This window comes from Gambusia affinis, linkage group LG20 (genome assembly GCF_019740435.1).
Source record: "Gambusia affinis linkage group LG20, SWU_Gaff_1.0, whole genome shotgun sequence".
NCBI lineage: Eukaryota > Metazoa > Chordata > Actinopteri > Cyprinodontiformes > Poeciliidae > Gambusia > Gambusia affinis.
Genome location: NC_057887.1, coordinates 11841824 through 11866824, shown reverse-complemented (window position 1 = coordinate 11866824; position 25001 = coordinate 11841824). Strand labels below are relative to the sequence as shown.

The 25001-nt window shown below is 39.0% G+C and overlaps 1 protein-coding gene and 1 long non-coding RNA gene across 2 annotated transcripts in view; one reads left to right on the top strand and one right to left on the bottom strand.

The window, feature by feature from the left end:
• The window catches only part of LOC122823118 (heparan sulfate glucosamine 3-O-sulfotransferase 3A1-like), a 36707-nt gene extending 11733 nt beyond the window's left edge, over window positions 1-24974 (top strand). The window contains exon 2 of the mRNA XM_044102397.1: window positions 22232-24974. Within this exon, the coding sequence (XP_043958332.1) occupies window positions 22232-22853 (622 nt within the window). The 3' untranslated portion in view covers window positions 22854-24974. The remainder of the gene's footprint in view (window positions 1-22231) is intronic.
• LOC122823119 overlaps window positions 9789-25001 on the bottom strand; it is a 51916-nt gene continuing 36703 nt past the window's right edge. The window contains exon 6 of the long non-coding RNA XR_006369282.1: window positions 9789-10943. This is a non-coding gene — a long non-coding RNA (uncharacterized LOC122823119). The remainder of the gene's footprint in view (window positions 10944-25001) is intronic.

The window sequence follows — 25001 nt, the reverse complement described above, 5'->3', positions numbered from 1 at the left end:
AGCCGACCACAGCAGCCTCAGAGCTCACAGTGCCAACAGATGGTACGCCAACACTGGGATCGGGTTACATTGTTTCTAGGATTCAGTTGTTTATTCACTTTTGGGTTTATGTGTACACAAGTCGGCAACCTATATGACCTGGTTGTGTCTCAGCTTAGCAGCTGTTGGCCTTTTTATGAGCTTTCAGTCGCAACTTTATGAGGCATTTATTCTGGGATTCATATTTCCGAATGAGAACTTGAGGTCAGTTTTTTTTTATTGCACTTAGCATTACAGAGCTGTGTATTTTTCTACAGTCAAGCTGTGATGGAGAGTGTTGTTTTATTGTATTGTGTTGTGTCTGAAGTTAAGATGTGTGACCTTTGAAAAGCAATTGTTTCACGTCTGAAGCTCAGAAAGCTATTTTCAGGCAGCATACTGTACCTGAAGCCATCACTGTTCTGGCAACTCTCTGAATGTCATTGATGTTTGTTTTTGTTTCTTCTCAAATCCATCTAAATCTGCCAAGTTATGTTTTCTAACAGTATAGCAATATTGGCCTTAGGCTCTCTAGGGAATAGCTTAAAAAAGAAATCAACATTTTTCTGTACTATATATAAAGTCAAAGGTCGATGGTGGTTAAGTATTATCCATCCTCAAACAACCTCTAGAATTCATGCATAGTAAGACTTTCAGAGGATTTGCCAGAGAGCATCAGGATTTCAAAACAGTGAGGCCAAACCACGTTATTTAGGCACGGAGGGGCTCGGTAAATGATGTATGGATGGAGCATGTATGTTTTACGACTCTCTGTGGTGTGGATTGGCGGGGTAAGCCTATGCCTTAGCGTGATGGATCTCTCTTTCCCATCTCTCAGGCTGCAGCTTTATCACAGGAAAGGGAGCTCTCCACATTTTCCACTAAAAAGGAGAACAGTGAGCCACAGAAGGAGAGGAAGACCAATCACTGTGGAAATCTTGGGAGCCAATGAAATGATGGAAACCCTTTTCTCCTGTGTCCACCATTTTATATTCCTACTTTGGGATCTTTGTCAATATTTAGTGTTGTGATAAATGAAGATAATTTAAAAACTGCTTTTTTATTTACTCTTGTAATCTTATTTAGTTATTAAAATTAGTCTGCTCACCAAAGCCATTCAGTTTGACGGTGGGGAAAAAAATAATAGAAAAACATATTTATGGCAAGTTCATACCCTAGTATCTATCAAAATTAAACAAAGTTTATTTACTCACAGTCTAATCAATGCCTCAATATAACAAAAATCAATCAACAATTATTAACTTTTGCTTTGAGTGATCAATATTACAAATAAGAGTTAATAAATGTATGTATATTCCTCATAATTAAAATTTTCTTAGTCATCAATAAAATAAACACTTTATTTATTGACAATATAAATGAGAACTGCTAATCTAAGAAAGTCACACACAGAAACAGACACTGTTGTTTTTGCCAAAAGGTCAGTACCACTGGAAAGTGGTTAGCTTTGGCCCTAGTCTGGTGAAATATTAAAGCTTTCTTAATTTCTAATTTAGCAAAGTAAGAGAAACTTTGACATTTATTAGCAGGCATTTAAACCACACTCCTCCACTCAACGCCTTTGGAAGCCATGAAAACATCCATATTTTTTTGACATTTTAGGGCGCCAGTTGCAAGGAATAAAATGTTACTTTGGTCAGACCCCAAAAGTCTAGTAAAGACTATTTAAAGTGGCTTGGAGAAAAGCAGTTGGAAAAAGGTCAAAGGTCAAATCACATATGTCCGTGTGTATCACTGGTATCAAAAGTTAACGCAAGCTGAAAAGCATTTTGTGTAATTGCTACTCAGAGAAGTACCTCACGCCAGCTCTTGATGTGTGTTCACTGAGCAGGAAAGTCTTTTCAAGTGTTTTCCATGAGCTTATTGGCTTACATGGATTTGTTTTCCTCTCGTGTCTGTGCTTAAAGGCATGGACGCTGTAACATTCACAGTGTGCATTATCTGCAGCTGCTGGTGTGGTGATAGGATGGCACCGAACGGCGCTTTCAGTCTTCTCCATCGGGGGCTCCTGCCATGCCAGTTACTTTGGCAGAGTCTGCCCAGCAGACATGGGTAGAGGCTATGGCAGACAGCACCTCAGGCACAGCCCTGGTTTGACTGGCCAACCTCTGTCTACGTGCAGCACACTGCATCAGAGCTCGAGGCGCGTGTGCATGGCTCTCTGAGTCCATTTGAGGGGGATTGGCACTTTTTTGGCATCGCCACCAAAGAGACCAACATCCTTTCTTTCAGATGTTATTTTCAAGCTTTCAGCACCTCCATATCCAACGTATTCTGCATATTCCAGCTACACTATGAACAAAGACTCTCACAGTAGTGATGAGTGAAATAAAACATGCTGAAGATTAGGGTTTGGCATCAGTAAAGACCACTGGAAATCCTGTACAGTTTTTAAAATATCTAATAATGGAGGTGGTGAATGGAGAGAGAATGACAGAGTGCCACTTAATCTGCTGCGAGAGCTTTTCTATTCAAACAGAAGCACCGTGGATCTGTTGCATGTGCGGTTTGAAAAAGCTACCTGATTCTTCAAATAGAAATCCAGCTGTTCAAACAAAGTCTTTTGTATTTCACGTGTGAGTGGTTGCATTTTATAAAGCATCCATTCACTGTATAAAATAAGATCTCCCTCAGCAAATGATGAAGTAAAATTTATCACAAGCACATGTTTAGTCTTCTTTATTTTCCAGACCTCAGGTCAAAGTTTTTTGAATCCCAACTTCAGTCTTTCAGATTTTTTAAAGTTTACACATCAGAGTAATAATTCTGAAAAACTACCACCGGACGTCAGGCGGCTTGATTAAGGGGAGGAATCTGTTAGAAATTGAGTTTGCCACCCTGGACTTGCTCGTTGATAGATGGAGTGCAACTGCGCAGCCTCTACCTTTTTTACATAAAGATGGAAAAGGGTGATAAAGGGGCCGTGTAACAGCAGAGCCTGTGATTGATGGGCCCACAGGGGAGTGCAGAGAACCCACACAGTAATTCAATTAATCTTAACCTGAACACTAGTAATTGCTACTGTAACTAGGTCTGACTGTATATTAGACAGGAAGGAGATTGCTGTCAGACGAGCATGTCCAACTAATAGCAGAAAGAAGAAACATGCATGAAATTCTGCTTTTCTTATGTCATTATTCTCTAACCTAAAATTACGTTTCGCATGCAAATGAGACATTTGAGAAAAAATGTTTTTCTTTAGTTGCAAGCCAGGAATTGGAAAATGAGGATTAAAAAAATCTGTACGAAGTACGCTGCTTTTAATTTTTTTTAAATAAAATTCTATAATTGTCTCTGACGAAAATGTTCCTGTTAACAATATAACCCTTCATTTTCTGAAATATCTTTTTTCTCAGAATCACATAAGGAGACCATAGCTATACTCATAAACAGTGTCTTGTGAAAGAGTTTACATACCTCAAACTTTTTCATAACACTATAAACTTCATTGTGCTACACTAGGATTGCATGTAATAGACCCACACAAAGTAGTGCATAATTACAAAGCAGGAAAAGGATACATAGTTTTCATATTTGTTTATCATAGACCCCTTAAAAGTGGTTTAAAATTCTGCATTCAGTCCTTCTTTATTTTGACAACCCTAAATAACTTCTAGTGTAGCCAATTGCCTTCAGTAGTCACTTGAATTAGTTTTGACAAAAACAAACTTACTGTATGATTGGCTTCCGCGATCAAATTAGCCTTCTGTTTCTGCTTTTCTCATGTCCAAAGATCCCATTAAACTCTACAGCAGATCCTTTTGGATTGTCAGAAATCCTTTGAGCAAACCTCAACATATTGATTGTTTCCTGGAGGATCCCTACAGGAGTTTGGAGGCGTTTACCAGAAGACAAAGAGACGAGACTTTGATTTTATGCACCCCCTGGAAATTAGATACCTTGAACATGGCATATAAATCAACTTTACTGTAAAATCTACTCTTTCTTTTTCTCCAGTATCCTTCTTTTTTTTTCCTAGACACACCTTTGCTCTCCTTTCATGTCTTAAAATTCTTTCCTCTTGGTAGATTCTACAGCCGTAGTGTCTGGTATGAGATCTAAAGCGAGAAATTTGTAATACTGTGCTTTGCTAGTTTTTACATAAATGCAGTCATTCTTTTTATCTGTGCTGTTGGCTGGTTCTGGATCAGCCGCGGTCAGAGGCAACTGCTGCTGTGACAGCATAGAACATTGTGGGACTTGACATGAGACCGAGACAATTTAAGCATCAAATTTGTGGTGGGGTCGGGGGTTATTATGTAATTATGTTGTCAGGCTGATTGTTTACTTTGACATCTTCGTCCCACATAGACACATCCTCGCCTGCAATCGAGGCATCAATAAGGAGGAGGAAGCCGCTTATTTAGCCACCAGCATAGACAGATGCACCAGATAAAGCATTTAAACTGATACACATGCGGCTTCTGCACCTCCTCAAACAGACTTGCATTATTTATTGATTTAGCCAATTAGCAGGACTGAATTATTCACGCAGCTGCCTTGATCACATCCATTAACACCACTGTCATCTCATGTGAGATTCCTGCTACCTGGTGGAGACATGTGGCTTACTTCCAGCATTCTGTGCTCCACTATACTACAACCTATTTTCCCCTTCATGACAGTCTGGGAAACCTCTGGCTATAATGGCTACATCTCAGAGGGAAGTGACCAATGATTATTTGCTTCCGATGTACTCAGAGGATGATAGCTGTCATCCGGGCCAAAGCATCCTGTTTAGTTCACCTATCTTGTTTTACGCATACATACATTTAAAAGGGACTAGAATACAATGTATTTCCAGGAGATAAACCAGTTGTTTTGTTTCAATATTTTATTTACAATCTGTGCTTCACTCAACTTGACTCTACATTCAACAACCGACACCTCACATCGATTGGACAACAAACAATTTCAAGAAAAAATTTAACAATTACTTCATTACTTTTATTCTACTAATGTTTTATTACAGTGATTGTTGCAGTGATGATTGTAGATATTTATTTTGGTTATTTATTATCCTATAGTGTAGCCATCTACATTTATCATTTCAACTTTATTTTTAAAACCGCATTTAAGATAATCAGGGTTTACAAATCCTCATGTATTTGTTCTGCTTCTTCCACTTATCAGGTCGTTTGTGCAGAGTCAAATTTTTCTAGGTATCGCACAGTAAACTGGTCAGTAGGAAACAGTGTTCACATTGAACTTTTTTGTATGCAACACTGCGGTGTTAAGGTTGAGAGTCGGCTCAGACGGTGGTGGCTGCCCTGGTGGTATCCATTCAGATTGTGAAAAATTAAAGAATTTGTCACAGGAAATGCAGGAAATCCAGTCGATTATGAAATCTCAACCGTCAGTGGATGGTGTGCACGGAGTCCATGCATCTCACAGAATAAACACAATACTCCTGAGTATGGTAGAGTCTTGGCATGTAGTTTCTCTGTCCAAACCAAGTTGCCTTATTTTCCCTTTCTGAGGCACGTAAGTGAGCAGAACCACCAGACTTGACAATAATCCTGAACAATAAATCCCGAAAATTACAAACAAAAAAGCATGCCAGCTGTAATTAGAATCCATCACATCTCATTCATCAGTCATCCTTTATCTGGAACTGTGAAATATTCACTGTAATCTCTGTTAAATAGGAAATGAGAAAAAACTACAATGACTTAAAGTAAACTTATATCCATGGACATAAATCATCCAAAGTAAAAGTAATATTAATGCTTATCATTGTGATCCTTTTTGTTTAGCTTAAAACCAGATGTAAATTAGCTTTTCCCACAGGTTTAAAAAAAGTGCTTGTCACTGGGATTTATGGGGCCTCAAAATGCTGAACAAAACCTTTTCCTGTTTTTACTGTTTACTGGACACACAGGCAGGCCCACCACACATTTGATAAAAAGTGATTTATTATCTTTTGCTTATCTGGCTAATTGATGTCCCCCCAGGTCTCCCTGGCAGCAGTAATTTCATTACACAAACAACTTAGAGAGATTTGATTAACACAAATGAGAGTGCAACAACCTCACTAGTTTACATGTTAACCTACACATTGGGAGTCATGTCAGTTTCACATCGACTCAATCTTCATTCTGCTTTTACAATTAAGAGAAACAGGAAAGAAGGTTGAACTTGTTACTTTGATTGTCCAAAATGAGATACTATAGTAAAACTTTGACATAAATGTAATACTTTATGTCAAATACTAAGTTTAGTAGGCATCTACATTTAGTTACGGTTGAATCTTTGACCTAAAGACTCAGATATAAAAAATGGAATCCATGAAAACTGGAATCTGCAACCTGTTGTTAGCATAAACAGCCAATTCAGATTTTTTGCACATTCCAACTTATTTTCTATAACAAGTCTATAACAGAGATTAAAGAACTGCAGCTTTATCTAATTCAAATAGTAGTTTATAATCCAATACAATATGGATAACAAAGCCAACCCATAAATGTTCACCAATGCATATGTCTATTTTTGATCTGATTTATACTTATTTCAGAACAAAGTGCATCAAAATACATTCTGGTTGCTGATATACTATATAAAAAGTGATATTTTTCAGTTGTATGCATTTACTAACAAGACAGCATTTTTTAAAAGTATATTCCCTCCTAGTCAGAACCGATTAAGGGAAAATTGGCCAATTTTGACTACTTGCTGAACGATCGTATAAACAAAGTAAATCTGTGAGGTAAATTTTTGCCTAAAGCTAAAAGTTTAGTAAACATTTCTATTTATATAAAACTGGTAACATCTGTACATGCCTGTTGTAGTTGGAAAGTATGAGTCTTGCTGAATTATTTTCCATTTTCTTCAGTAAATATATATCAACTCTGTATCCTGGAGGCTTATTGTCATTGCACAGCCTGGTCGGCTCAGTGTGTTCCCACATGAAAAGCTAAGTTGTTTCCATCTGCCAGTATAATACAAATACTCTTTTTAGCTCTGAACCAAGTAAAAAGGACAGATTTATTTATGCAGTTTTGCATTTAGACTTCAGAAATCTTGTGTGAGGAATGAAAATTAAACTATAAAAGTTTATGTGGTTCCCAGATTCTAGATATGGTCCCATATGACATTTTCACTATTGCATGGTTTTTCCTTACGAGCTAATTGTTTTATTTTATGACAGAAACCCACAATAGTACTTTCTGCTGCTAAAATATGGTAAAAAAAAACACAAAAAACAAACATTTGTTTATTATAAACTACACCGACTGGTGGAGTCGCACTTACTTCGCAATGGTGGAATCGTGTGCTTTTACAAGATTTCTTTGTGTGGTTTTGGAAACTGACGGTCTGATGGGACAACCCCCCCCAACCTCGCTTCTCTGCTGTCCGACCGTGACATTTACCGCACTCTTCCTGAGCACTGGGCTAAGACAACAGGCGGGTTAATTGGAGAATGTGTTTCTCTGCCTTTTTTCCGTCAGCTGACCAGCAACACACAGCAACAAGTGGGGTGTCACTGTACTTTCTCTGGCTACCCATTAAAAGGACTGTCATGTTTCAGAATGGTATAATGTAATTTTTTTGTGTCTTTGTAAAAACTTGATGTATTTTTATAACAAGCCCAGGCATACTGTATTTCAAATGCAGTGTATATTTAGAGTGGGATGTTTGGTTTTTAAGTAAAGAGTAACGCACAGACTTAATGTTGAGTACCATCCTAATAAAAGCTATATGTTACCTTGGCATTAACGTATTGTGGCTCTGTTGCTGTTATTTATTTTAAGATTCTCATTTTGGCCCTTGTAACACTGGTATTTATAAGTAAATATCCATGAGTTTGTTGGCCTCCAGAGACAGATGCATAATCGGACTTATTCAATTAAGAGCTCGCAGTATCATCCCTGGTATATCTCCTCTCATTGTTAATGTTCTTGTTTGTTTTAATCATCTAATGATTGGTGAACATAACTGGAAAAGCTTAAACATACATGCAAAAACTCAGTGACTGTTTCTGACATGTTATTTATAACATTTATATTTTCCATTTACCCCAGCAGCAGTGAATATTATTTTTCACTGGCCAGTTTTTTTTTTCCTTTAAGTTTTTTTTTTCCTTTAAGTTTTTTTTTTTGTTCCAGCATTTCTTTTACTTTCTTTGTTTTATCAAGCGTGCTTTCAGACAGGGTTGGCTCAGGCAGGGCATAAATCCAGTAGGAGGGATTTCCCCCTCGTCCACAAAGCTCCATTCTTTTTGGCAGTCAACTCCCAGTGTGCAAATCCAGTGCTTCATGTTGCCCTCTTGAATGCATGTTTTTGGAGAGAAAAAAAGGGAAGAGAGCTCTAATATTCAGGGTTAATTTACACAAATGTAGAGATAGTTTTTACTAACAACCAGACCATATGCCTGTGTGGTCTTTGCTACATTTCAGAGGACTTGCTCGTAAACCAAAACCATGTTTGCTACAATATTAGTGTATGTTTATCCTCTAGGTTTACATTTCAACGGCAGGCTTCTAATGTAAATGCAAATGCGATTGAAAGTAGCTCATAATAGCCTTTATTCCACTGTCATGAATATGAATTGCATTAATATGCATTTCGATTTGGTTTGCCGCTGCTGTTTTTCTGCACATGTGAATAATCATGCACACTCGGCCCCTCCTCATTATGGGCTTTATGCTGTATTTATTTATTTTCTAATTGTGCTCTGGACTGACCATATTTCTTCACACCACAGCCTTTATCTGTATTTAAGGCACATCTGTCATTCAAGGATGGAAGAGTTTGACTCAGTAATAGTGCAAACAACAGCCATTATCCCTCTGCGGAGCACTCTCTCAATGTTAATGTGTTTTTAGGACGATTACATCAGTGTGAAATATTGAAAAATAACCCACTGATTGATCACATGAATCATCAGGGCTGAGTCCCCTCCCCCCTTGAACACCTCATTTACCATCTCTGTGGATAATATTCCAGGGCACAGCCTACAAGCAATCACCTGCTCACACAAGCTGTGGTTTGGGGGTTGTCTATGTAATCAGGTGGTCCTTGGTGACAATTGGGCCATTCCTTATTGACGATAAGAAGAAAACAGCAGCATGGGCCTTACTTCAGTAATGCTGCCTAAGTACATCATAAGCTTATGAGTAAAAAAAAAAATGGAAGGCAACATTCCTACTGGAGGTAACTTTTAATCTGTAGCTGCTCATGTGTGAAAAGCCTTCAGCAAATTTATCATTTGACACTGCAGGTAAAATGTTCATTTGCGCTTTTAAACATAAGTATATTTAGAGCTTTACTGGTTTGTCTTTCTACTTACTTTACATTTCTTTCCAGTGGAGAGTTAATGGTTTAAATCAGTGACATGGCAGTGAAGGAAGCTACGTTGCGTCAGTTTCAAAGGGGATGTTACAATATTCATTGGTTTACAGATAATTAAAAAATATTTACTTGAGTAAAACAAACCAATTGGCAATAGGTTTTTAATCATTACTTTGATAACAACTTAACAGCTTCATTGAGTCTGGTGCAGGAAAGGAGAGATATAGACTTCAAATTTGTTGAGATTTCTTGTGTAATTTTGACGTTTGCGTTTCTTACTGGTTTGACTGGTCTGCACTGTAACTGCCAAAGATGATAGATGTACAAATATATTCCCATTATGGATCTTAGGAAACATGTGAAATCAAATTTTTAGGCACCATACAGAGGCAGAGAATAATGGCATCGTTCTAATAAATGTATGAGATTTCAAAAGAAGTGAAAAAAAATGACTTGAATTCTTAGAACTTTGAAGATCTTATTTAATGTCTTTTTAGCACTGAAAATCTTGTTCAATTTTAGGAAAACATCCCTACAGTATATCCAATGTCCAAACTTTAGAAAGGAGTTTATGCCTTGTAATTACATTCTATTTCTAGATCCATTCGTCTTTCCTTACAGAGAGCTGACAGGTTAAAACATTAGCACGTTGTCAGCGGCTCCTCAGACGCCGCACTTCTCCATTGCACTTTATATTAACTTCCTCCAACTCAGCTTCTCAGATAGAGTTACCTCTCTGGAGCCTGGGGAGAAAGAGGAGGTGTTTTCCTGTTGCGTGGCCGGTTTAGCAGAGCCATGATGGGGCCTTCTGCATTCTCACTGGAGGTTTGTTGGATTCTGGGTCACAGTTCTTCCCCGGGCGCCCGCTGGCTGCACTTTGGCTGTTCTGTGTCGGTTCAGCTCCTGTGACATTCCACATTGGGTCATTTTTCACCTTTTCTATCAGCAAACAACCTGCTCTCCATCCCTCCCCACCTTGCTGGCACTGCATGCCGCCACAGCAAGCTTGAGGCAACTGTTGCGGATAGCAAAGCGGTCTCGACACCTCTGCATCACCTGTTCGTTATGCATAACAGTGCTGCCTCAACAGAAACGAGCTGCGTGAAGTTCCATTTTCCCCAGGCTATTTATTTAATGGATAATGCAGGGGACGCAAAATGGAAATAACGCATTCGACCGTGTCTTTAACCCCGGCTCCTCCCTGCATGCCTTCCTGAACCGCATTTCTTCTCACCCCCAGTGAGCATAAATCATTTGGGTAACTTATTATCACCGTGCTGATTATTTGTTCTCCAAGGAAGTTTGAGGAGGAGCACAAAATTTCTATCAAATATTAAAAGCTACCAGGGTGTGTAAATCTTGATCTGTTTCTGCCTGTGTCTTTGGGAGCAGAATCTTAGCGAAAGCTTGCTGAGATTGTTCAAGCATGTTGACATCAGAAGAAGAGATAAGTCGGGGAGCATTTATACATGCTAATCTCGGCCCTGCTCTGCTTCGTCTGCGGTGCAGGGATGGCAGAAAGGGGTTCAAGCTTTCCCCGGTGTGCTTTGGCCATGGCTTGGCTCTGAGATGAGAAAATCACTCTGATGTGCCAGGCGCTTTGTATTCTGAGCCTGGGAGTTGAAGGATGCAGACAGGAGGAAAGAGGGAGGAGGCAGAAAGAAGAGACAGTAATCACTTTTACACTCCGTGATATTGGTGTACACCTAACCCCTAACTCCATCAAATATCTCCCAGTCACCCCCCTCCCCTTTCAACCTCAGTCTAAACAGAAACTTGATCTTCAGGTTTAGCCTGTACTTCAAGGCAGTTTTGCTGTCTTCCTAATTTTTTTGGAAAGCTTATACTCTGGACTCCATGTGCTCCCAAAAGTGTTTAAATTTTACTGTCAAATATTTGGGTTTCATTATGCTGTAACTATCAGATTTCAAGTAGGAATTATGTTCTAGTACCTTCCTCGTTCTTCCGTCTATAGATCAAGAAACACTGTACTGAAGGAGAGCAAAAACTAATGAAATTCAGGACGATGGCAACTGAAACCTACACCAGCTCTCTGCTGTGAGGTAGACAACGGCGTCTGGGAGGAATGACGTTCTGGGTTCACAGCGAACCAATCTGGCAGCCCATCTAACTCCAGCGTTCTGGGCTAAGAAGTTACTTGACTAATTTTGGCTTCTATATGCCAACGTTTGTACAGAACAATGAAGCCCTCTTAGAAGTAGATCTATTTTAGAAAATCCCAGGCGGTTAGCAGCTCTCAGAACTACACCATCGAGAATCAACCTGTCAGGTTTTTTGCTTTAATTAGGTGTCGTACCGGACATTGATTTTGAGTGTGGATGCGCCACTGTAGTTTTATCAATGCATTGATATTCTTATCTGTGCTGTGGATGGGGGATGAAAATACCTGGAGATAAAAGCAGACACATTGAAGTTGAGGGGTTGGCCAGATTGAAAATGACATTGTCTCCACAAGCTTTTCTTCTTGTTGAAATATGCATTGTGTGGTAAAATAAGGAGACAAATTGTCTGATGTAGCACCAAACACACGCATACACGCACACGCATGGAAACAAACACTCTCCACCACACCCAACTCCTCCTCTTTTCCTTTGTTTTTCTTCATCCTTATGATCCATTATCATAAAATAGAACAGACTCCAGTATCATCCACTTGTACTGGGCCGTGGGAAGCTTTCAAATAGCACCATGATCTGCTCCTTCGGCAAAGAAAGAAAGTTTAAGTTTCCTAATTCCTCCTAATATTTTTACCAACTGCATTAAACAACAGGCATCTCCAGACATCTAAAGTAAAGGCGTTTGATATATGTTACATAGATAATAGGTAAATATTGAGGGCAATCCAGGAAGTTTTTTGGGATAGCGATGTTTTAGTAATGAAAAATGTACTGTATATTTTGCAGTTTCAAATCATGCCATGGTCAAATGAAAGCTAAATGGTCAACATTTAGCCTATCGCTGCAGTGAATAGAAAATTAACACAATAAGAAGCTGTTTTAGTTTAGTTTAACCTTACTAATACAAGGCTCAAGGAAGACAGTAGTGGCCTAATGTAGGCCCCTGTGGGAACTCATAACTTGTGTGTGCATTTGTGGGTTCTTACCTGTTGCTCAGTCTTGATTGAATTGATAAAGAGCCCCAGAAGTACAGGCCATTTACCATTTAACTTTTTTTTTCCTCCCTTAATTTAAACTAAAATTTAGGAACTAATCATCTAAAATTGCTACCAGCCAGCCATAGAAGGTGAAGATCTAAAATCTTCACCTTCAGACATGAAAAAAATCAGACATGAAATCTGTGATTTGTGCTAATTGTTTAAAAAGCTAATATGCACAATCAGCTTTTTGCATATTTCCTACTTTAAATGTAGTTATATAGTTATTAGACTTAGAGGCCTTGTTTTCACCAAACAGATTTTGTCTCGTGTGCCATACCCAACCATTGTGAAATGTGTAAAAGGAAACAAATTCACACAACAGCTGAAATAGCACAGCGCTACAATTGTACACCACCTCAGAACATTTCCTTTTTATTTGTAAAAATGTAATTTAGCTTCAATTACAGAAAATGTTGCTGTATTTGCTTTCAAAAGTTTATTCTGGTTCCGCGTCTGTACCTATTCATATTGGAAATGTTCTTGAGACTCTTCATTATTCTTGTCTAATTAAAAAGTAATAAATCCATAAAATGTTGCTTTTTAAGGTTGTTTATTAAGTTGCATTTGGAAGGATTAATACCGAGCATACCTGTGAACAGCACATTTCTCTTGGAGCTGTTTTTCAGTTATAGAAAAGTCATCTATATTTAAGAGAATCTGTGTAACAGTTTGTGATTAAAGTGTCACCAGACAGAACAGGGAGAACGTTCAGGAAAGTTTGCGTCTCTATGTCTGTGCTGGTAAAAAGAGAGAACATCAGCGGGATTGTCTATCTACCAGCTCATCATTTCAGCAGCTGTTTCAGAAAGGATTAAACCCGCTACTTAAGTTATTAGAGTTTGCCTTTTTATTATTCAAATCACAAGCTGTTGGGATTTTTCTCATATTACCGCTCCTTCGTCTTTCAACAAAAACAGCAGCTAAAGCAGCAGCAGTGGAGGCACTTAGGTAGGATGTGGGCCAGCAGAGATGTGGCACACAGCAGATATCTTCCAAGCGACAGCCTATGTGTCGCCTGTAAAAAGACTCAAATGCTCATATTGAAAGTTTCAGCAGCTTATAATTCACCGTGCCAGTGGTCCAAAAGACATAAGACCAAGCCTTTTGTTATGGTTAATTATCAGAGTAGACCATTTCAACGCCTTCCATTTTGCGCTGAACAAATTTATATTTAATTTTGCTCTCACAAATTTGACACAGGGCTTTGGAATTTTCCTTTCAGATCAGGCTTAAAGGGGGAATTTAAATACCCTATGAAATGAGTCCTATTTGAGTTAATTTCCTATATTGTTTCAACGCTAAAAACCATAGAAAAAGATAAGAAGGGCTGCACACTGGCCTAATGCTTCCTAATGAAACCACCTTTAGCATATAAGGGAACATTTCAAATCACAATACCTTGAAAATTAGCTTTGGCATTAAAGCCAAGTTTAGGTGTCTTATCTCTTATAAGCTGCTGAGTCCCGAAAAACTGACTTGGCAGAATGAAAAAATAGCAGACAGCTTTTATCCAAAGCCAATCCCACTGAAGTGTCATTTCCACAAGCTTTGTCTCGAGCTGCTTGTAGCTCTGAACTGGGTCAGAGAAATATGAAAAAGTAATAGCAGTGCTTTCTGAGAAAAGCCTCACACCGCCTATGCGATGACAGTCCATGTAACACACAGCTTCTTTAGGTTTATATGTACTGCTGAACTTTTGTCACAATTTGGTTTAATGCTAAATTAATCCAGATTTCTGGGTTTTCAGACACTTCGATCAGGAATCTTAAATTCTCTGTACTTGTACTGCCTACGCACAATATCTCCAACTCAACTGCATCTCACAAGGCCAGTTTAACTTTGAAAAAATGAGAGAAGTGATTAGTTTCTTGAAATAGACAAAAACATGTTTCCCTGTTTGTATTTTAACTGTACGATTTGCATCAAACATTGCTAGAAATTTGACCCCTTCCTCCTGATAGAACTGATGTGACAAGTTTAGGTTTACAATTTGGCTTGCAATCAAAAAAATCAATTTTTTGTAATCTCTAAAAATGAATATAATTTATCATCATGAGCCTGGTGAAAATGTTAATAAATTGTCGTAGTAATGGGAGGCTAACAAGCTAGTCAGACAAACTGTTTTAGAAGGCCAGCAAATCAGAATGACTCTTGCTAAAAATGTTTGTATCCTTTTTTGATACAAAGTTATAATTCTAAAGTGAGACTATGTGATCTTATAGTCAGTAAAAGTTCTTTTACCTGTGCTGAGAATATTTAATATATTTGTTAAAATAAAAATAGGGGCATGCTGTGGTGGCGTAGGGGATTGTGCGACCCACGTTTGGAGGCCTTGAGTTCGCAACGCAGGGGTCGCGGGTTAGATTCCCGGACCCGGCAACATTTGGCACATGTCCTCCCCCTCCCCTGTCCTCCCCCTTTCCTGTCAGCCTTCTTTCATATAAGGGATACTAGAGCCCACAAAAGAACCCCTGGAGAGGAGAAAAAATAAATAAATAAAAATAAAGTCTTGAAGTGGTGATAAGCTAACAAGTTAGTGAGATGCATGTGGCTAGATTTGAATTTATGTGGAAATGTCGGCTGAGCTTGCTGGCTGTATCAATCTGTCAGATCAACTGAGACTTGTTGGACAACTTTATGTTTCCCAAGGATGAAGTAAACCTTTGGACTTTGCTTGAAACTTTAAGTTGTGCCATGGTGTGAAAGACGCTCATGTCTTACAGTTTTTTGGGGGTTTTTTTTTCCTCAAATTAGCTCAGCAGACTTACAATCAGTTGATGTGACTGACACACAACTCAGAAGCTCAAGTTAATATAAAACCAATGATCAGTTCTGTATGCTTGCCCATGTCCATAACTACACAAAACTGTAGTTACTATGAGAGCACACTAGTATTGGTTTTCAAATTTTACACAAACATTTTTCCACTTTGTTAGCTTTTTGTTCAAATTTTCTAAAGATTTCAAATCTCCTGTTAGCATGTGGGTTCAGTTGGATATCTTATTGAATTTGCTCCAAACCATCTAAATCATGTCTTCTGCTGTTTCTGTCACTTTACTCTTCTTAATCTTTCCAACTCAGTTCTGGACATCACCTTCCTGATCTCTGATCCACAGCCTGGATCTGGAAGTCAGAGGCTGTGGATCCGACTTGTGGATCAAAGTGACTTAATCACATCCTTCCAACCACTCTGCATCCCTCAATCACTCTTCCAAGGAGGCGGGTGAATAATTTAACGCGTGGCCATAAGGATAAAGCTTTCTTTTACCCATTACGCAATATACTGGGGGAGAAGAAAAAGAAGACTGATTCTGTTAAAATACTGCTGACAAATTTATAAGAACAAGCTGCAAAGCCAACTATAAATGTTTTACGAAATCACATAGTGGGTTTTTCTATGGTAAGAAGAGAAAAGCCTCAGCCAAAAGGCACATTTCCAATTTGAAGATACATTTTACAGGCTTTAAGAGAATGTTTTATCACAGTGGATTATAAAATATTATTTCATAAATAAATGTCAAACAAGTAATAGCGCATATTGGACTACTTTTATCATCCTGTCCTTTATTTTTCATTTTAAGTGTGAATGAAAACAAAATAGAAACTTTGCAAGTGGAGCCACACTAACTATGTAAAGATAAATGCAAAATATATTTCAGCTTTTCATCTTCATTAATTTTTTAATACCAGGCAGAAATGATTAATGCTTACAAGCTTTATCAAATCAGTTATCTCAGCTTGTTATTGTTTTTTTGTTTGTTTGTTTGTTTTTTCATTTTCAGCTTAATTTCCTCCTCTGGACCCAGTTAGGATGCCTCCATGAAACCCATTCATATCCACTTTGTCTAACTTCAAAGATAATGGCTCATCATTTTGAGAGCACATTTCCTGTTGTTGAAAAGCAGTCATTTTTATTTACTTAGACACTCTTATCGGAAAGTGTCCTCTATGTTGGTTTGGGTTGCTATTTCCTAAAGAGCGAGAGTTCAGCATATCCTCCTACTTCAGCTCTTTTATCTAAACAGTCAGAACTACTTCCCAACTCCCTACATTTCCCACAAACATTGTTTTATTTCTGTTGGAGCATAATTAATATTTTTTCAGAAATCTTGTGCTGGACTGTATTATAGTATTGCTGTTTTTAGATAACATGGCTCATTGTATTACAGATAACCTTATGAGATTAGAGTGTCAGACTTTATTTACAATTGTTGGCCAAACTAAATGGCCGTGATAACTTTGTAAGTTGACCATTGTGTTTATGGAGGAAATGGTCAAAACGGTCAAATGTGAGAAGGCTATCTTTTGCCTTATTGAGGATATAAGTCAAACTGTTTAGTGACTACCTCACTAAACATTGTTTTCTGAAAGCCCAGCAACTGTTGCAATGCTATGGCAGATATATTTCTTTCAGTCAGTTGGTTTGGGTCATAAGCCAATATTTTGTTGCAGCTCTCAATAATCTCAGAGTTGCAGTCAGTTGAGTCTCATTTAATTTAGTCTTTGCTGGTATTAGCAGCCATGCCTCAGTACTTGTGAAGACAAAAGGAGGTTATGAAGGAGTTTTTGTAGGTTTTATAGAAAAGTATCTTTCTTTCCTCTTTTTAGGCTGAACTTGGCATACCAGACAAGTAAAGAAACCTTTTAAACCAGAGCTGCATTCACTCAGCCGCTATCACAACACACATTTTCTTTAGCTAAACGATAGAGCATTACCCGTGAATGGAGAAATATGGATCAGTGGTGAACTTTCGAGGAGTGTCCAACCAACCAAATTCACTAAGAGTTCATTATCGAATCATCCACAAAAATACCCAGAACAACATCTAAAGCTGGCCCTTGGGGATGGTCTGATGCTGCTCTGCTGCTTTGATACCTGGATGACTTTCTGTTATTGTTTGAATCACAAATTCTGCTCTGAACCAAACAATTTTTCAATAGCCATCATTTGGCAACTTTAAGCTTAAGTGCACTTGAACGACGTACCTAAAAGACGAGCCTAAAACTCGTTTTTCAAACAAATCAGAGGTGGAGACCTCTGATTTGTTTGAAAAACGAGTTTTAGGCTCGTCTTGAAAAAGTCAGGACTGAAATCTGATTCAGATGCCGCCGCATTCCCTTAAACAGGACGTTCATGCTTGAAAACCCTCCATTATGGCTGAAATAAAACAAATCGGCAAAGGCAAGTCGGCCAAAATTCCTCCGCAGTGATGTCAAAGACTCATTGCCAGTTACGCAACTAGTTTTTAGTTTTAGGGGGCAATTACTTTTTCATATAGGGTCTGGTTGGTTTTGGCAGCCTTTTCTTTCAAGTAACAAAACCATTTGGACTCTATTAGTTTATGCTCTGCTCATCTACAAATAACAGATATGAAACATTTAAGTGTGACAAAAGACAAAAAAGAAGAAATCTGTGAAGGGGAAAACACTTTTTTTCCTCTAGCACTTCATATGTTTTCATTTGAGCTACTTTATGTATAGCAGCACAGTTGGTGCTTACAGCTCACACGGCAGGTGAAGTACTGTGTTTTCACGCAAGGCTGAGAAAGCTGTAGGGCTCCAAGCTAAAAAGAGTGGGCTTCCCCCACCACCGCACATCGGTCATTACTCTAAATCATCCCCTACTTCCTCCCCCTCCTTTACCCATTGACCTCCGCTTGCATCCGCTGACCTGGAAAATATCTGGTGAGTCCGAGCCACCGAGAGCGGTACTGGGCCTTCCCGTCGCCTCAAAATAGCAAAAATATTGAGCCAATTACAAGATTATTATCTGGTGGCAGTGGCAGGGCCACGCCGTGGGAGTGTTTTTATGCCTGCCAGGGCTCCCTGCTGGCGGAAGAAAAATGAACCAAAGATTGGTGGGGGAGAAGTGGTCAGCCCTCATGCCCACTTGCCTCCGTGTTGTTGCAACTCCTTTCACTTGACAGACATTGGCTGAGATCCAAACTGCTTACTAAAAGGTCATAGCCAACAAGAAAGGAGCCCTGTTGGAGCTGATTCTGTTTTACTTAGTGCTAATTCATTAAATGTTTAATGCATACACATGATTTACAGTTTTAAAAAAATGCCATTAATGCACTCTTTTGTTCATTCGTGGTGAGACATGAGTCACAGGCTGTACATGGCTGCAGAGGGAATTAGTTTGCAAGTAAAACTCGGTCATTGGGAAAAGCAATGATGCGTCAGAGCCTTTATTTCAAGGTGGTTAGTTTATAGACAAGCTTACAAAGGGGTGCATTGAGTGATGGATTGCCTGTTGTTTTTGTAATTGGGAGTAGAGCTGCTCTTGGCATTCGTTTTCAAACGCTTGGTTCCATATAAGTAAAATTACAGTTTGTAATGTTCTGTCATGTACACAAACTGTTTGCTCTGTTTATGCTCTAAACATCTGTCACTCTTAATATTTGCCTTTTTTTCCCACTGCAGGTCCTTCACACATGCCAGAGCAGTGAAACTGATTTAAAGTGAAGACTGCTGCGTTTCATTTAGGAGCTTGCGTCTTGTGTCTTGAACGGATCCCGCTGCCTGTGTTTCCTGCGTCAGCGGGCTTTGGGAGTTGTATTTTAGCAGCGCTGTAAAGACATCAAAAAGCAGACTTGGGAGCTGCAGTAAATCTCGGGCGCTTGGACATTTTGTCATCTGTTACATCACCTACAGTACTAAAGCCGCTGAGGTTTTCTTTGGAAAGTGCTGCTCGCTGTTGCTGCACAGTGGAAAGAAAGACTTAGGCTTAATTTGCTTTGAGTAAAACAAAAACGGTGTTCATTGCATCTCTTTTGAAGTGTGAAACTGAAGAGTTGTACATGCATTAGGCATGTGTTGACACCCATTTTTGTTCCATTTTAAATGTAAGGATTGTTTTAGAAACCGTGCTGTGAAATACTTCAAAACAAAAATATGAACCGTCCGTAAACCATTCCACACTTTGGAATGGTTTATCCAAAATTTTTGAATTTTTTTTTTTTTATTATTTGGTTTTATTTTTTTGTAAATGGAAAGAACACACTTTCTATACACAAAGTCTATTCTTCTATTGTTAATGTATAGACGAACAGGCAGTAGTTCCTTCTGGAAATATGAGAAAAATAAAATGTGTAACTAATAAGGTGCCAAAGGTGGGCATTATTTGAGTCCATACTCTGTAGAACCACCTTTGGTTGCAATTGCATCTTCTTGGGCTACATCTGTGCCATCTCTGTGCATTTCTCACTCCTGGATTTGGATCTGTACTTTGACTGGACTTTCCATCCCACTGTCGTTCTGGCTGTGTGTTTAAGATTCTGATCCTGCTGAAAGTCTAACAGATTTCCTTCCAGGATCACTTAACTTCCCTGAAGAAAATATATCTTCACATCATGATGCTGTAACCAGCATATCACTGTGGGGATGGCGTGGTCAGGAATGATGTGCAACGTTTCTACTAAGTACAGCATTGTGTTAAAAAAAAAAACCCAGATATTTACAATCAAAGTCAACCAATAAATTTGCTTCCTCTGACCATGGAACACTTTTCCACATGTTTGGGATGTCTCCTTTACTCACTTTTGGCTAACCGCAAATGGGGCTTCTTTGAATTTCTTTACAAAATGACTTCCATCTGATTTCCCATTTTTGGCCAAGTTTGTGGTTGTGACAAAATGCGAAAAGGTTTAGGGGTGTGAATACTTTGAACAGCACTGCATACAGTGATCTATAGTGTATTTATTCCATGACCGCATTCCACAAGTGTATAGTTTTCTCCCTACATCAAGCTGAATACGAGTGGTTTACGATTTCCATGCTTGGACAAGGCCGTCTTCATGTTGTCCTGATCACAACAAACCACATTTTTCCTGACTCTGAGGATCCCTCCTGAGTTTCCCAGCTCCACCACATCACTGATGAGAAAGCGTCGACCACAGAGCAAGCAGGACGCACACCATCAAATATGGATGCTTCCTTTTGGACAGACTCATGTCTTTTTCATAGCACAATAATGTTCTTCTTCATTGCAGAGTTGTATGTTTTACGGTCCATTTTGGAACTCAAGTCGCTCCCGAATCAGCATGATTACAAGATAAGCAGGAAGGAATTCAGACATGCTGGCGTCTGCAAGTCCCAGTTTATCAATAATTAGTCTCACTGCTCTTTATCATTGGCTTAGGAGCTTAGTAGCCTTTGTAGTCCCAGATGACATTGGTTTTTGTTTCAAAGCACCATCGTATGGCCTCACTGTGTACGTCTGGTGCGATGAGGCAGAGCTAATGTGAGAGGAAAGGAGCCTTGTCCAAGTTGCTTGCTACACAGCTGTGGAAGACATCCCAGATATTGAGAGGACTCTGGAGGTCGGGTGACGGTCAGAGTTGCAGGCTGATGTCGAGACATCGGTGCACCCTTGTTGGTGCTGTTGCTCTTATCGACCACTTCCGTCCTGTTCCTCTTCTGCTGACCTCGTGAGCGGCTCCTTAAACAGGAGAGCCACTCAGCATGCTGAGCCGCAAAGACCGGATGTGCTGTGATATATCGACGTCTGGCTTTTAGAAATGTTACGCTCAAAATGTACTTGTGACTAAGTAGTGTAGTAAATAGGTTTATTCCATAGTAACGTACAAGGTTTTCATTTTCATGGCCAAAACATGCGGGGCACCTTATATTGCTTTAATAAAAGCAATATAAACTCCATGCCTTTAGTAGGATTTTCCATTATAGAATTTAAATCATTTCTGAACTAGAAATCATAAGACCATAGTTGTTTTTCTCCTGTATTTTGCATCATTTTGGGGAGGTAGGACATTGTTTTTTGAATAAGTGTCTCACCTAATAGCTTAACTATATCCTCAAAAGATGGCAAATATTATCTCTTGTACCACCAACTAAAAATATTATCAACCCAAATTGGAAAGAGCCCGTGTCCACATGATATGGGGATTTACAAAATTAGCCTTTGTAGCTATTATGTATCCTATCCACACGCATATGAATGTACTTTATACTTATAAACAAACAAACGGTCAAAACAAAAAAATTTATATATATATATATATATATATATATATATATATATATATATATATATATATATATATACACCAGAATATATATGTCTTATATATATGTATATATATAGTTACAAACCAATAATATAGGGTATATAAAAGTACATAAAATATATATAACAATGTTGAAAGTACATTTGTTTTTGTTTTGTTTCATACTGAGTGACAACTGCCAGAATAATCTCAGCCAGATTGTTTTCTTTTTTCCATTTGTCCTGCAAGCAAATGAATAATTGATGCTTGCATTCTGTACTTTGGTGAATTTTAAAGCTGTATTCTGCAGAGACTCTAAATGGTAGAGGGAGGGCACGTTAATCATTCATGGGCTGCTTTTACTCACTTTGCTTAAGGTCACTGTCCTTACGGCCGCTGAGCAGAGGGAAAGTAGTAAAAGGTAAACAGTTTTCGGTAAGTGCAGTAAAGTGTGGTAGATTTTTTTTTCAGCTACCTGACCAGCAGTGCACAGCAGTTGGTGCAGGAGGGGCAGATCTGTGCGAGTCTGTGCTAATGGCAGAAGGGACGAAAGTCTCTCTGGGAACTCGATAAAAAGAGTCAAAACGGCAGTCATATTCAATTCATTTTGCAGTACCTTTTCAGGCGTCATCGGCACACCTGACGTCTCTGCATTGTGCTTTAGTCAAAACTGCAGATCAAATAAATATCCTACTTTCTCTTTATCATCTCTCAGGGATCTGATGCCGAAAACCCTGGAGGGCCAGATCACCATGGAGAAAACACCCAGCTACTTTGTGACCAGAGAGGCCCCAGCGAGGATTTCGGCCATGTCCAGAGACACCAAACTGATTGTGGTAGTGAGGGACCCCGTCACCAGAGCTATCTCTGACTACACGCAGACTCTGTCTAAGAAGCCCGATATTCCCTCTTTTGAGAGTCTCACCTTCAAAAACAGGACTACGGGGCTCATAGACACCTCATGGAGCGCCATCCAGATCGGCATCTACGCCAAGCACCTGGACAACTGGCTGCAGTACTTCCCCATGGACCAGATCCTCTTTGTGAGCGGCGAGCGTCTGATCAGCGACCCGGCCGGAGAGCTGGGCCGCGTGCAGGACTTCCTGGGCCTCAAGAGGATCATCACAGACAAACACTTTTACTTCAACCAGACCAAGGGATTCCCGTGCCTCAAGAAGGCAGAGGGCAGCAATAAGCCCCACTGCCTGGGAAAAACCAAAGGGAGAACCCATCCGAACATTGATCCCGAGGTGGTGCAGAGGCTACGGGATTTCTACAGGCCCTTCAACATGAAGTTCTACCAGATGACAGGACGTTTCTTTGGCTGGGATCACTGAATGTCTTTTTTTCTTTTGCTAAATAATGAGTGGGAAATACAATGGGTTCTTAGCCAAACACTTGATGGTATGAGAATTTGACACTTTAGGCTTTAAGTTGGAACACACTAATCCTAACCCCAAATGTTATGGCCCAAAGTCCAAAGTCATTAATTGAAAATTGAAGCTATTGGACTTTTCTAACAAAAAAAAGTCTTCTGAAATTCAGATAGTTACACATTTAGTTAAACCAGATATAAACATTAGACTAAACTTTGGCTCCTGTCAGACAATTGGCATTAGGACAATTATTTTAATTAGTTAAAGTTACATTATTGAGATTTTTTTTGTCAAGTTCTGAAATGCACATTTCTTTCTTAATATTTTGTGGAATTACCCATTAAAGTGTAAGATTTGGATTAAATATTTTGGGGGTATTCTCTACAAGGTCCTAACAATAGATTAGTAACATTTTGACCAATGTTTTAGTTTCTTCTCACATCAGTGGCCAAGTAATAAAGTAATTTCATTATTCTGCTGGACATGTTGCAAAAACTATTTTTCTGAATGCATTTGCAAACTATAATCCAAGTTTTTTTTGTATTGCCTTTCTGTCTGCTTGACAGAAGGACACCATTCTTTTATGGTTAATTCACACATTTCTCACTACATTCGTCCCTGGGAGACAAACCAGCCTTCTTCCTGAGCTATGTGATGCCTGGACATTACCAAACTCAAATAAATGATCGAAGCATTTCCACTCATTTGAAGGTTGTACGCAAGGATGAACCAAACTTGTGGAGATCCACAAGTCTCTTAATAATATCATCATAGATTTGTTTTTTGTTGTTTTTTTCTGCGCTGGTACAGCTTGAGGTGTTGCCTTCAAATACATCCCCTAGTGTTACCTCTGTTGTGAATGCACCAATCAGAAGCTTTCAAAGCTATTAAATTAGCATTTTTGGCTTTCTAAAGTGAAAGGTTAGTTGATGGAAGCATCCAAATGTGAACAAAGTTATAAACGGTTTCGCTGAGTGTTATTCTCCTACCATCAGGACTTCTTCCACTCATTAATCAGCATTACCAGCTTTAAGCAATATGCAGAAGCTGCAGATTAGGACAACAATATGCAAAACTCTTTCTGCAGAAATTCTTCTGACCTGTGCTCATGTATTTTAAGAACTCATTTAAAGATTTAAGTCACATTGCTTCATGGTGCCTGCATACATTTCCTCAGTTGGAATCCCAGTGGAAGTGAGACAGAGATGATGAGTGTTATTATATTATGCAGTTTTTCTACACAGAAGTAATAAAATCAGTGGAGAAATGAGTTTTAAACATGCATTAAAGCTTTTAACGTTTGTTTATAGCATAAGGAGCACGGAAAGATAAAGAAATGTATTTGTATTTTTGAAATGTATTTATTCAAAAAGTGTATACGCATTATGTATGTATTTTGAATAACTCAGCGACTGTTTTCTGAGATTATTAAGCCTTTTCATTTTGCTTTAGAGTTTTACTTTATTTGGGGGGGGGTTTGTTTGTTTTTTCTTCAAACACCTCACTTTCAGGTTATTCACTTCTGTATGTTTTTGGGGGTTTTTTTGTTGATATACAGAGATGAATGTGTTGTGTGAACACTTCGCTTTGCGCTCGGTTCCAGAGCTGTGAGTTTGTTATTTCAAGGGTCGTTTCCCCATCTTCAGTTAATGAAGCCACGGGCAGAGAGAGAGAGAGAGCACTCAGTGTTATTTAAGCAACATCAACTCCAATGGAGGGAAAAACACCTCCGAACAGGACCTTTCAAAACTGTGACTCAGATTTCCTCAACATGCCTCCTGGTGAAGCGAACACACTCGACGCCACCACCAGTTGTCCTTTACTTTGAAACCAGGCTCCTGTGGAGGTCTGTTCGAAAACCACCGAGCATGAGAACAGAGGCTCAGTTGTGTTCCTAATTTCTAACTACTTGCGGTGTGAAACTCCTTCCGACGGGCAACGTGCCTGAAAATGCACACGATCGGCGTGTTTTTGGGTGTGTGTCGGAAAACAGTCAGGTAAAGGTTAAAAAAACCTATGCACTCAGCTGTTTGGGTTGTCACGTTCATAGGCACTCCTTCAATAAAATATGTGATAATGAAAGCATCGGCCTGTGTCTGCTCTGTTTTC